The following is a 14,773-nucleotide window of genomic DNA, read 5'->3' as shown; positions in this document are numbered from 1 at the left end:
TGGCCGATTTCAGCTCTTGCTTTTCCCAATCGTTGGTTGTTGGCTTCGAAGACCACAACTGGATTCACATCTGCATTGGTTATTTTTCTTTTTCTCTCTTTGCTGAATGGAAAAAAAAAAAAAAAAACTTTCTAGATAGGTACACCTGCCTTCACATGTTTAAATCTAACGGCATGATCTTTCACTCACAAATGCATGTACTGTGAATGTCAAAATTTATTAACAAAAGTTTATCAATTTATTTTTTTTTCTTTTTACAATTTCTTTGTTCAAGGTCTTTTCAAGTATAACTGACTTTTTCTCTGAACTTATGCAAAACTGATTTTCTTATTGTATCTATTTTTTTGTTTGTTTTTCTTATTGGCTTCTCTTCACACAGTGAGACCTTTTCAATGGTTACTGTTTTTGTTCAAAGATCACAATATTTCTATTTTATTTTCTTTCATTTTCTAAGTCTTAAAAATATATTTCTGACAGATTGATGTTATTGAGATTGTATGGAAGCTTTGATCTTGATGGTACGATTTAACTTTAGAGAAGAGTTAGTGCGAGTGTTAGTCAGAAATGGAAGAAATAAGGTCAGGGAACATCTGTCATTACTGACCAGCAGAACATTACCACTGTTAACCAAGAGAAGAATCTTTCAGGTATCTGTATGAATGTGAAATTTAACACATGAGGATTTATGACATAAGCTGATGATACTCTCGTCGATTTTGTTGTATTAGGTCCGCCACAACAACTAAGTTGTTCAGAAATCCATGCAGATGATTTGTTTATAGTGGTGAAGGCCTTATGCAGAACTAACCACACATTTTGATACAACTGCTAATCTCAGTCGGTGTAATGGCTGCTACAGGACAGAGCAGACATTAGACTTCAGGTTTTTACATCAGAGTTTTCCTTCTAGACACATGCCTTAATGAAGCCTGAGGATGCATCTCTCTCAATGGATTAAATGCGGCCCCAAATACCAACCTGGGAATTTCTATGTGCTGCTGCGGTACATACAGCATCTAGCATTCCTAAATGGTCACTCATCTGGTGCTGGCCAGGCTCATCATTGCTTAACTTTGATGATTTGTCGAAAATTGGTGCATAAACGTGATTATGCTGTATCTAATACATAAGTTACATAGAGAGAAATGATGATGAGTATGTAAAATATTATTTTATTAATAATAAAATGATTTTAGAAAATAAATTATCAAGCAAAAATATGACAGTACAAAAATTCTCTAGCATATCCAGATATGTACAGTTTTCTTTTTCGTCATCGTCATATAGGTTGAGGGGCATCATCCACACTATTCAGCTCCTGTCAAGGTAGTTTGCTACCTGCACGCATGGAAATATTCACGTTTGAAACAACAGACAAAAGTTTTATAGAGAATGCTTTTGCTTGCCAAATGCTTTTTCATGATCGACAAGAAGTACATCACCAACCAAGGTCAACAGTCCACATTCAACCAAGTCTGTAAGCTTTTATGATGGTTGACACCAGTTGTTTAAACTTTATGTTAGGCATATGCATTTAGTAACAGACTTGATTAGAGCATATTACACACACTCTGAGTAAACTGCCAGTGTGTTCAGGACTGCTTATTAGGTATTTGCAGCTAGCTTCCATATCTGAAGACTGTTTCCCATATCTGCCATCTAAGAACCCAATGGATGAGAGATAGCGGTTCCACAAGCTAGGTTATATATTTTTTAATTATTTTAATGTCGGGTAATTTTTTTATTAATACATTAGCAACATAAAGTAGTCCTGCTACAAGTCCTGCTATAATTTTGGATATTTATTTAAAACTAAAAACAAAACTATACATTGTCTGGTAGAATTACACTTGTCCAGTAGCATTAGAAACTTAGTATCTTTCTTCCCAGTAAACATGTAGATGGTGTCATAGTAATAACGACAGACCATTGTATTAAGCAAATGAGTTCAAGTTTCATTGGATTTATTGTTTTCTCTTGCGCATTAATTCTCGTTCAGGAAGTGTATAAATCCTTCATTATCAAACTATAAAATTCCCCTAAAATACATTCAAATTTAATCGTTTCCAACATTAAATAAACCGCTGTAAAACATTGATAAAACAAAATGTGTATACCAGCCCAAAGTGTGTATGTTTGTAGTGCTGTGGTAACTCCACAAAACATTTTCAAAACCCAAAACGTTAATCCTTACTTTCATCCAACCAGTAGTATTTTGGTTGCTTTGAAGTATCTCAGAATTTGATTTCTTTGTATTTATTAAAAGATCCAAAAGTGTCAGAACATTTTGAGCCTCTTCTGAGATGGGTACACAAGCTAATAAAGTTGGATACTCTGGCAAAGAACTATAAAGATTTTTTTTTTTTTTTGTTATAATCTATTGCTTGGTATAGACAAATGCAACAGCTAATACAGTAAATATGCATATTTATGGTATTGAATATTTTTTCTAGCTTACATCCAATCTTTCTTATATTTCTTTTCTAATATAGTAACTAGTTTTATTAAGAATTTTAAAGTTTTATTTTTAACTAGTCTTTATTAAAAAAAAAAATAAATAAAAAATCTCTCCTTACATTATTGTCATCATCAGTAATTATGTAGTTTTAAAATAAAGCACTTTTATATTTAATAAGAGAAATGGATTAAATTCTTGGTTCAATGAAACTTCGGCTATTTTCAGCTTTATTCAAAACATGTATGCACATATATAGCCAGACATGTTTTTTTTTTTTTTTTTTTTTTTTTTTTTTTTTTTTTTTTTAATGTATTTCCTTTGGTCTGATGAAAAAAATCCAAGATGTTTAATAGGAAATACATTGGTTATCCCACCACTTCTAACGCATTGTTCTTGTAGATCTGTATATTTTCCAAACTTGTACTGATGTGCCCAGTCGTAATTCTCCTCAAGAGATACTGTTAACTCCATGACAAAAATTTTTTGCAACCAAATGAAATGATAATATCCAGACATTACTGTTGACCTTATTTCAGTTGGAAATACAAGGTGGTGATGTAGCTCGGATACATTCCAGTCTATACAGCCATCAAACAGTGATGATCTATGTTGATGCTAAAATTGAAATCCATTTCCTGTAATGAAAACAATCAGACTATTACTGATACTGAAAGCTTTATTGGCAATCTAACAAGATTTTCAAAATCTCAGCAAAAATCTCCAGGACCTCATTGTCTCTACATATATCTTTAAATCATACTCTCACTCAGTGAGAGTATTTGAAGCTAGCAGTTTTGCAACATGTTCTTCATTGTTCAGCTGTAGTTAACCCTAATGTAGATTTATATATATAGAGTCGTACAACTTGGCAATTAGAAGTGAGAATATTTCAACATGTTCTCAGTAATTACAAATTGTATACATCCAGACACTCTGAGACCAGTGGTTCTGTTGTGGGGGAACATTTATTGGATAATGAGTCTTGTGCCAAAGCTTACAGTGATGAGGCATCTTCTCTACTGAACAGAGCATAGTTTAAACATCACATAAAAATGTTAGGAATTATAGTTATTAATTTGCAGTTTCCATCCGTGTAGATAGAAAAGATATTCACGCAATTTTGAGTTGAGGGGAATTTATATAATATACATAGCATCCATTCTTTTAACCTTATTCTGTTGATATCTGCAAATCACTTTTTTTTCCCCCCTAAAATTTCAGAAGTTTTTGTTTTCTTTTAAAAGTCATGTATGGGATTTTATTTCTCAAGCTCTCACCTTATATTTGCCATCTATTGGAGGAATCAAAATATATCTACATAGTTTGATCATCTCTTGGTTTGACTTCATGATTAAACATAATTTGGTTTTAACTTTTAGTTTTATTCAATTTAATGACCAAATGATGCTTAAAATTAATTCAGCTTTCATAAAAATGCTATTAAAAATATGTATATAATTTGATAAAAACAAAACCAGAAGTATTTTTGAGATTTAGATTTCATTTGCCGATTTTATTACAAAACCATTTTTTTTTTTTTTCGTCTCGCATATACCTCCATTGATTTCCAAAATTATAAATATTTTCTTACAAGAAATTAAAACAAAGAGATGGTATTTGTGCAAAATAAAAGTAAAGACTCCATGGCAACGCCAGAAAGAAACAGTTATATATATTAACTAACTTGATAAAAAAAGAAAAAAACAGTTATATATTAACTAACTTGATAAAAAAAAAATTTGCTTTTTTTTTTTTTTTTTTTTTTTTTTTTAATGCATTCTTATAATAGGTTCTCTTTCTCGTTCGGATTGTCACTCTCTGAATTTGAAGTAGCATTTCCACCATTAAATACACATCTTATTTTAGATGCGTGCATTTTTCTTCATAAATAGCTCTGTCTATTGTGTAGTCTGACATGCTCAGATTTGAAATAGTGTTTTCATCGCTAAACATGCTGATTGAATACGAATGTACCTTAAAAATTGATCCATTCCTAAAGGTTTCAATCAAAAATATCTGAGCTTTCATATCTGTTGGTTATTTATTCAACTTTCCTTTCTTTGATACACCTGTTTTTTTTTTTAATGCTTTTTTTTTCTCTCTCTTTCTCTCTCTTTAAATATCTTAAACTTGTCTAATCAATAGTGCTTAGATTACAACTCGCATACTAATACTTGAACCATTCCATCGTGTATGCTTTCTTTGTTTTCAACTTGCATATTAGTTGCTCAACTCTTGCCTGGACTAAGAAACTAAAAATTGCTCTATCTGCTCAACTAATTCAACAATTCCTTCTACACTCGCTCCCTCTAAACCTGGATTTAGATTTGTATCCTAGTTTATTCCTTTCTTCCCCGAATTCTTGTAAAGGTCATCTTAACTGTTGCAGTTAAAGATTTATTGACTTTAATTATTATTGATATATATTAGTTCAAAAGAACCTTTTTTTAAAAAGGGGTGGGCTTAAATTTTTTTTTTTTTTTTTTTTTTAATCCTGTTCTTTCCTTGGCACCTTACTACTCCTACTGCACCTTCTCTTCATGCCCTCTTCCCCCCCAAAAAAAAGAATGTGGATAAATTTGAACAGTCCTCAATTGTTAAGATTTTGCTGCTGCTCTTCCTGCTGTCGTTAAGATGTTGACCTAAAATGGCTGCCTGATTTTCTTCTGTTGACAGCTTCGGGTAGTGCGAGCGTTTAAGAGTACTTTGGAAGACCTTGAGGAAAAACGTAGCATTCACAGTTTCCACAGTTTACACAGCATACGTAGTTCACGTAGCCACCCGGGGCCCCGGCCTATAAGTGAGGAGGCTTACCAACATGACCACCATTTACGCTCAAGTCCACCAGAAAACATATACCTTAACACCCCAGAAATTGTCTCCACTCCGATCTCTCCAGTCGATCATCAACCGTTCAAAGCGAAGAGCCAGTCATTTGAAAATGTTCCTTTGGTTGCCAAGCAACCGTCACCCATTCTGGCCCCCACCAATCAAGCCCGCAAAAAGTCTCCAACTAAGACCTTCAGCCAGTCTGACATTGCCAACACAAATATCCATGAGACTTCGATTTAGCTTATAACTCATGGGTAGTGAAAAGGAAAAGAAACAAAGTTTTCTGGGTAATTGTTCTTCCCCTAACATATCCAGTTAGCGGAATATAAATATATATATGTGTGTGTGTGTGTATATATATATATATATATATATATATATATATATATATATATATATATATACATACACAAACACACACACAAACAGATGTTGGTGTTGATAAAGAATAAATTTTGCATATCTCCGTGATGGACATTTTTTTTTTTTTTTTTTTTCCTCTCTTGTGAATCCATACGAACAAGAATCAGTCATCTTGAGTAATGGCAATTTTACTTGAAATTATATCATCTCCAAAAAAAAAAAAAATACATATATATACAAAACAAGAGAAAAGCAAACAAAAAATTAATTGTTATAAAAAAAAAAAAATGAAAGAAAAAAAAAATGATTTTTGAGAAACATGAAATGAAAATGGGGGGTTGGGGAGAAAACTTTTTTCTTTTTTTTTTATTCACGCATTTATTACTTATAGGTGCCATCTTTTCTTATCCAAAATGATTATAGATTAATACCAGTTTCTGGTGCAGTACACATTTATATTATTACTATTATTATTATTTAACATTTCATTTTTGGGGGTTCTTGTTTCTGTATACCCCATTTTAAATTATTAAATAAAAATAATAAAAACTGAAAAAAAAAAAAAAAAAAAAACATTGAAAAAATTATTTCCTATTCATTTTTTGAAAAAAAAAATTACCATTAAAAAAAACAAACAAAAAACACACACACAACTCACCATCCCTCAACCCTTACCATCTGTGAATGGACTCCTGTGAAATAGTGTATATCTAGCTTATAGTCCTAAAATTGATTGTAGAAATCCTATTAATACTAAACTTCACTAACTCTTTGTCTAAACACAAACTATCCAATTCACTGGTTTCAAATGGACAACAACAAAAAAAAAAAAAAAAAGAAAAAAAAAAAAGAACTGATGGATTTTACTAGCTGTGTTGTGATATTCCTTCATGGAGTTGGTTTGTTTGTGTAGACAGCCCTCTCCTCTATCCTCTGGTACTCTTCCCTGCATGGTGTGTACGCATTATATATATATATATATATATATATATATATATATATATATATATATATATATATATATATATAAATCTATTAGACTCATTTTATTTTAGGAGTCACTGCTACCCATGTCTTTTCCCATTTTTATTTACCTATTGTTAGTTTGTTCCTTGCTATTATTTTTTCTTTTAACTTTCTTTATAAAAATGTGGTTAAACAGATTAACAAAAAACAAAAAAAATCACTTGAACCACAAGCCCTTCCAACTCCTCCTCCTCCCTGTAGTTGATTTGTCTTGGTTACAATTTCAGTGTTTACACTAGTTTATTTGTTTGTTGTCTACCTTGTCCATTTTTCATTTTATTTTATTTATTTTTATTTTTTTTTAGTTGAATGCTGCACTATTTTTTTTTTATTTTTTTGTGTGCGCCTTTGTCTGACTTTGTTTCCTTTTTTGTTTTTGTGTTTTTTTTTTTTGTTTTTTTTTTTTCTCTATTTTTCAGATTCGTGTTGTTAATGCTTTCCGCATGGCATTAGACACGCGTTATGATGGGCGTAGCCTGTCTTCGAACTATAGTTCCCAATCACTTGAGCACCTTAGGATGTGGTACAAATTTCCAGCCAGCCCGCGCACCGATGGGTCTGCTACCACCAACCAAACAGTAGACACATCAATTTGAGCATGTACCCGCACCCCATTTGGACTATTCCCTGCATCATATTTTTGGTAGTATACAGTTGGGCACCGCAAGAGCTGCTGTTGAATATATATGTATATATATATATGTATATATTCTGTGATTTGAGTGTCACTCTCTGCCCCTTTTTGTCATTTATTTTATCAATCTTACTCTCATTTTTATACTATTTTAAGATTCCTTTATTATTACTATTCATTTAGAACTTCTGTTCTAAGCTTGCTTATATTTTGCTGAAACTGTGCAGTGTTGAAGTACCTCCTTTCAAGTCTTAGTAATTTGGTGCTAGCTCATGCTGAAAAGAGGAAGAAAAAAAAAAGCAACTTTTTTTTTCTTTTTCTATTTTTAAATTTTTAACTTTCTTCCCCACCCCCTTTCTTTTAAATATTGTAAATGCAGTCTGGTTGCTGAAAATTTAAAAATTTCATTTCACAGACTTTGTTAAAAAAAAAAAAAAAAAAAAACTTTTTTTCTCAAGGTCACCTAAAAGATATATAGCCATTAAATTAATATCCAGAAAATCCATTTAATGGAAAGAGCAAAAGAAAAAAAAAAAAAAGATTTTCAGACCAGTTGAGCTAAGACACCTATGTAGTTTGTTAGTTTACACCTTTTTATCATAAATCCCATTTTGTCTTTAGTTTGACGATCAAAAACAAAGAAATCGGCTCAATGATACAGTAGAAGTGCAGTAAAAACAATGTTTTTTTTTTATTATTATTATTTAGGAAGAAAAAAAAACAAACAATTATAATACTCGATTTTTGCCTATAAACTTTAAATCTAGCCAGAAATTACTTTCTAGTCAGCAGTTTAAAGGCTTTAAAATCACTTTAGAATTTTGCATGACCACGAAGAAATCATTGTGCGAACATTTTTTATCTTTAATAATGGGAGGGGGGATGGTCGGAAACTGTTTACTTTGTAGCCTTCAACATTCAAAGGTCATTTTGAAGCCTTTAAATTGGTAGATAGTAATCTCTGGTTAGAATTAAAGTTTATCGGCAAACGTCAAGTATTATAGTTCATTTATGCTCCTAAATCAAAGAGAAAAATAAAATTGTGTCAATGAACTCAGAAATAATTACAAGGCGAAATATTAAAAGAAAAAAATTTTAAATTGCTCTTATCTAATTGTCTTTTTTATTTTGAAGTTAGAAGCATGTGTGCAAATCTGTTTGCAATTGCTGCCATACACATTTACTTGTGTCGGATACAGTATAAAAACATGGGTTGACTATTCAAAGGTTAACATTCGCAACATTTATATACTGTAGCTTCATTTCATTTTATATATATATATATATATATATATATATATATATATATATATATATAATGTTTGTGTAGAAAGCATATGTGCATTTAATTCTTTTTCTCTTACTTCTTTCATCCCCTCCACTCTTAACAGTGCCCCTCTCCTTTCTTAACTGCTTTCTCATTCTCTTGTTTTTTGGGGGGTTTTCTCTTTAAATAAAGACTGTCTCATTTTATGAATAATAAAAAAAAATAATAATGATAAAATCTGAAAATGGAGAAATTTTTTTTTTTTTTTTTCGGAATTTTTCTCTTCCTCCCTAACATTGTTTCCCATCCCTACTCCTATTCATTTTACTGTTACAGAGTGAGAAAAAAAAAATTTTTTTTTTTTTTTTTTTTTTTTAACTTCAAATGACATGTACAAAACTTTTAAATTAATTGGAATTAGCAATCATATTAATCAATTTTAGATTTAAACATCTTTTTGTAATTATTTAAATCTGGCGTTTGAGAAATTGTGAGTAAATGTTACAGATGCAAACATGAAAAAGAAAATCTGATGTGAGAATTGAAACACATTGTTATTGTGTGTGTATGTGGTAAACATCTGAATGGGTTGACTCCCAAATCATTGTTGCGGGGGGGGGGGCAGTGCTTGGTAATGAAAGGTTACAGATATTGGCTGTGCTGTTGGATATCTGGGGATATCACCTGTATTTTAGGGGTAACAATAAGCAGTGTTGCTACCACCAGAATACATTGTAAAATCTGTTAAATTTACATTCATATTTATCAAATCACACACCACTATATATGCATGCATACAAATGTATATGTACACACACATATTTATATATAGGCACATGTGTGTGTGTGTGTGTGTGTATACATGTACAAATGGATGTGTGTGCACATATATAAATGTGTGTGTATGTATACATATATATATATACTATAGTTTTTAGGATTTCAGAATGGAAAGTTGTAGATTGATTTTTTTTTCTTTTCTTTTTTTTTTCATTTTTCGGTAGTTATGAGGTGAGAATTTATACAATGGATGTGATTCTTGTGTTGACTGATCCTACGTTTCATTTTTAAATGATGTTCCGGTTCAGCCTACTTTGATGGTCTCATCTTTTTCAGCTGTCATTGCGTATATGTTTATAAGCTTATGCAATAGCATCGAAAAAGACACCACTGAATCAGAGTGAAATCATCTCCATTTTATGAATGAAATCCTTACAAAAAGAAATCAATGGTCCTACCAAATTGTTAACTTTTAGTTTTTCATTCAATCTTTTTTCATCCTTTTCATAGATTTTAATAAAAAATTTTATAGGTTTTAAACTAAATGAATGCCTTGATCTCTCCTAATTTCTTTTTTTTTTTTTTTTTTTTTTTTTTTTTTTTCACTTTAAAATTAGATTATAATAGATTCTTTTCAAGCAAGTTTTTACTTTCCTGGAATTGATTTTAATCTGTAATCCTAGCTTGAAATAATGTAAAGCTAGACTTATTAAATTAAAACTAGGTATAGACTTTGTACAATTTTTTTTTCTTTTTTTTTTTTTTTTTTTTTTTTTAAAGTTTTCCTAGCATGAATTAGATATTTTTATTATTTTTAGATGAAAATAAAACTAGGTTCAGATTATGTTTGCTATATTAAAATCCAAATAAATTTTTCCAAGTCTCCCATCCTTCCCTTCCAACCCTGATAGCATCCTCTAGATAGAAAGGATGACAGCTAGTTTTAAACGGGAGTAACTGTTTCATTTACGCCAACTCGCAGCTTCTCCTCTTCCTCCCCTTCCCACTCAATTACTATTATTACAACTATTATTATACTGTTATTACAAGCAGACAGGCATAAATGGAACCTCTTACCTACATTTAAAAATGAGAGAAAAAAATAAAATTCAATTAAAAAATAAAAAATTTAAAAAAAAAGATTTTTTTAAATGCTATGATGACAATGTGAATGTCATTTGCAGAGCTAAACAAAATGAAAAAAGGAGAAAACTAAACCAAAAGGACTATCAAAGTGTAGGTTTTGTACCAACCTCTGTTTTGTTCTCAGCATTGTTTATCGTTTTTATGAATAAAAACGTTTTACCTGTAGCACTGTTCTTGTTTGTGATTATTCAGATAACATTAACCTAGCTGTCTAAATGGATCGCTCTTTCTCTTATTCTTAGCTCACCTTTTCACACACGCACAATCAATAGTGTCCAATTTATTGTAAAAAAACTAAAGCCCTAGGCTATATGAAAGAGTGCTGCAAACAAAATAGATTAAAGCCAATTCCTTCTGAAGGGCATAAACTATTATTGCGAAAGTTAATAAAAAAAAGAAAAAGAAGAGACCTACAAAGTATTTTAGAGAGTGGAGTGGAATGGAATAGTACTTTATAGCTAAGTATCCACTTCTGCTAACATTTATATATTTTATTTAGAAAAATATTACAGATGTCTTATGTGAGAAAATTAAACGTTTACAGTTACACGTGCCCTCCTCCTCCTCTCCTTGCAGACACAGTTAGATTGTGAATCCATAGGCTTCAGCTTTCCAATCTTATAGGTAATTTCAGCAATTTCTCCCTCCCATATAACTACATTTTTATGCTGCTACTCTTATATCAACGAAATTATAAGCTTTTTTTCTCAAATATTTAAAAGTTAATTTCAAGTTAAAAGTTTAGGGATTTTTTGTGTGTGATTTTATTTTTATTTAGTTTGTCTAAATTGCAATAAGTGTTATAAATTCTGCGTTCATACTGGATCAAATCATATAGAAAAGGATTATTCTCGGATAAATCATACCTAATCATTAAATATTGTAATCTCTGCTTTAAAAAATGGACTATTTTAAATCGGTACTTATTTTATTTAGTCCTTTGAATCTTTTGTACTTTGTTTCTTTCATATTGGTTGTGTAGGAATTATGGGGAGAAAGCTAATCTTTATTTTGTATTTAGTCTATTATCAGAAAACATTCCTATTGCTTGTGTAGCATAATATTTATTTTGAGTTATGTCCCTTTTGAATCAAACTTTTTTTTTTGTATACTGTGGTCTTTGCGCTCTTAAAATAGTTTGAATTTTCACATAGAATCATAAGTTTACAAATTATTTTCACCGTTTTTTAGTTGAAATACTCGGTCTATTTTCTTGATTGAATGATTTTTGTCTTTATTTTATCCACTTTCGTTATTGTTTTAATATATGTATATATCTACATGTAATCATTTATTATGAAGATTATAGAGCTTTTTTTTTCTGTTCCCTTGTTTCATTTAATATTTACTGAAATGTGTTCATTTTGAGGTTTCTAATATCCTTATGTGGATTTGTTCATTTTACTGACTACTGTTGACTAACTGCATTTGTTTATTTTATTTGTTTGTTTTTTTTAATAACATTTTGGCACAATATTGTTTGCTGCTCCAAACTTTTTGGCTTTTTTCTTTTTCTTTTTTTTTTTTTCCTAACCTTATATTGTTGATTTCATTATTTTATTTATTGATTTTTTTTTTATTCTGACCTTTGTTTCACAGGATCTTCATCTTTTTTCTATCCCCACTCTCTCTTGCATTGGCATATTCTATGTATAGATTTGCTTTTCTCTGTTTTAGAGAAAATGTTAAGTAACAAACGGTATTAGTGTGTTTTTAAAAAAAAAAAATTTTTTTTTAATTTACTTTTGGTTTCAAACCCTTTCTAGTATTTACATCTTTTATTTCACCATTTTTCTTATATTTTCAAATAAATTCAGAAAACAGTTAAATGTCATTTGAATTTATTTCAGATTTAATTTTTATTTCTTTTAAAATGTAAATTGAATCATGATTTTGATATTCTGATGAGTCATCATCTGTTGCATTTATAAGACATAAGTTTAAGAGCTGAAGCAATCGAAGGATGTCACCTATTGATTTCAGTTTATGAAGCCATGGAATCATCAGCTTAGCAAATTTGTTTTATCTCCTTAAAGATTCCAGCTATGCATTCCAATATAAGTAATTACATTTTTTTTGCTTTTGGTGGTGTTTGTACTTCGAAATATGCAAGTGAAATATGACAGTTCAATATAAATTAACAGGAAAGCTCTTTGATATACTTATATATCCAGTAAAAGTAGATATCTAAACCGAAAAGTAAAATTATCAAGTAGAATTTTAATTAAAACTATAAATTAGTTTTATGTTTTCCATTTTCCATTGCCACAAACACATTTTATGTCACTAGAAAGGGACAACCGACGGGGGGGGGGGTAATGTGTTTGTAGCAGTGGAGAATCAAATATATATATTTGCTTATTTTTTTCTTTATTCTTTGATTGCAGTCAACATGATTCAATATTGCCTGGAATATAAATAATAGCTTTCAATCATTTTAGATTTATATTTTCATTTTTTTTGAGATATTTAAATTCATACAAGTTTTAAATTTCTTGCCATTTTATCTGTGGTAGTTTTATGTATTTCAGAAATGTCTAAGGCATTAAGTATTGATGGTTTTCATTGGTTTTTTTTTAGTTCCTAAGGAGATTTTAATGATCAGATGGCCTGGAAAACCGTTGGAATTACAATTCTCCCATATCTTTTATGGTTTTATGTAATTTTTTTGTTTTTTCTAACTTATATCCTTTTTTTCTTTCAACCTTATTTAATTTTTTTTATTCCCACCTAAACTGGAAGTAACCAATAAAAAAAAAAATCAAATCTCAAACTCATATAACCAGAAACGGAGGAATTTCTGATATGATGCTCTTGTATTGGAGACTTTCTGCAAAACTCCTTTCTGATTAATGACCATCTTCCATCTTTTTAGCGTATTTTAAATACTTGCCATTAAAGTCTTCTTTCGTTTTCATTGTGCCTCTTTTGTTTTTTATCATTAAATGATTGATAAGGTTGATGAACATTAAAACAATCCCAATCATTTTTCATCTTCATATTTTATACCAGCTTGGTTCTACCCCTTTCCTCTCTCACGATTTTGTTTTTGCCTTAGGTTGAAGGGGTGTCAGGTTGTACATTCAAGTTAGTGGAATTATAATAAAGTTAATGGAGTAGAAATTAGATTTCACTTTATAGATGTCATATTTTCAATGTGCCATTTAATATTCCTTATAATAGACCTACTACAAGTTTTAACTATGTTCTTAGATCAGCAGTTTCTATTCTTCAATCATCGGATTTCATCAGTTAAGAAAATGTTTGAAAATTTCAGTCGAAAATTCAAATTAAAAATGAGATAGTTGTTCAATGATTTTAATGAGAAACAAAACCTGAGGTGTGTGTATATATATATATATATATATATATATATATATTATTTAATTGTAATTCATTATTGAGATGAGTATTATTTATTTGTTGCAGACTATTATCCTCATCTTTATTAGTTGTTTTACAACGTTTCGGCCAACTATTCCTCTAGCCTTCAACAGGATAGGAATTCCAAATCTCCTATTGTCTCACCACGTTTTGGCCAAGTAAGCCTCTGGCTGGCTTTGGGTAGGATTGAAACCGCTATCTTCAGACAATTCTCACCTGGAACCGTAGAGGTTCAATATCTTTCACTGTGCCACAGGCCCCAAAAGAACAACTAAGAAAGATAAGGATAATAGTCCGCAATAAATAAATTAATAAAACCTGAGGTGATCCTTTCTAAACATCCTGATGTTAGATGCAAGATACTTCTGTAATTTCTTTTGGGTCAGTTGATTTTTTTTATATATATAATCCTTCCCTCCACTTCTCCACGTTTCACTATAAAGTTTTAAAAACAATAAAAAGCTTATTGCAATTTAACTTTAAAGGAGTGTCCATATATACAGCTAGGTTAGTGTATGTGTATTTGGGTGATTTTTCTTTTCCCTCATCCTTTCCAAAAATGGGGATGGCCATCAGTTGGAATAACCTCTGGCATGATCCAATGTTGAAGGAATCTGTAACTCATTAAAAAAAAAAAAATTTTTTTTTTTTTTTTTTTTTTTTTTTAATTTTTTTCCTTTTTGATCTTTACTTAAGACTAACATTTTTTTACTTAAAAAGAAAAAAAAACTACCTTCACTTTTGTAGGATGAAAAATATATTAAAAGATTTTTTTTATGTGTTTAGAGAAATAAGTAAATGCTAATAGGAGAGATTCTGTGATATATAGTGCCATACTATATTGCCATACATGTCATATTTAAACTTCAAGAAAAATGTTAAC

The 14,773-nt window shown here is 30.1% G+C and overlaps 1 protein-coding gene across 28 annotated transcripts in view; it reads left to right on the top strand.

The window, feature by feature from the left end:
- The window catches only part of LOC145260458 (plasma membrane calcium-transporting ATPase 2-like), a 567,808-nt gene that overhangs the window by 527,726 nt on the left and 25,309 nt on the right, over positions 1-14,773 (top strand). For 17 of the 28 annotated variants that reach the window (XM_080118527.1, XM_080118522.1, XM_080118516.1 and 14 more), the window contains one exon: positions 5,135-6,026. The exons of 8 other annotated variants lie outside the window; for them this stretch is intronic. In XM_080118527.1, coding sequence (XP_079974653.1) covers positions 5,135-5,530 — 396 coding nt within the window. In that variant the 3' untranslated portion in view covers positions 5,531-6,026. Of the gene's footprint in view, positions 1-5,134; positions 6,027-7,098; positions 7,876-14,773 lie in introns of those variants that run through there. 3 more of the 28 variants (XM_080118539.1, XM_080118533.1, XM_080118530.1) reach the window with 1 other exon arrangement.

This window comes from Euprymna scolopes, chromosome 36, assembly GCF_053919585.1.
Source record: "Euprymna scolopes isolate OS-2025 chromosome 36, ASM5391958v1, whole genome shotgun sequence".
Classification (NCBI taxonomy): Eukaryota; Metazoa; Mollusca; class Cephalopoda; order Sepiida; family Sepiolidae; genus Euprymna; species Euprymna scolopes.
The sequence above is the reverse complement of the archived record's forward strand: the minus strand, read 5'-3'. Positions and strand labels throughout refer to the sequence as shown.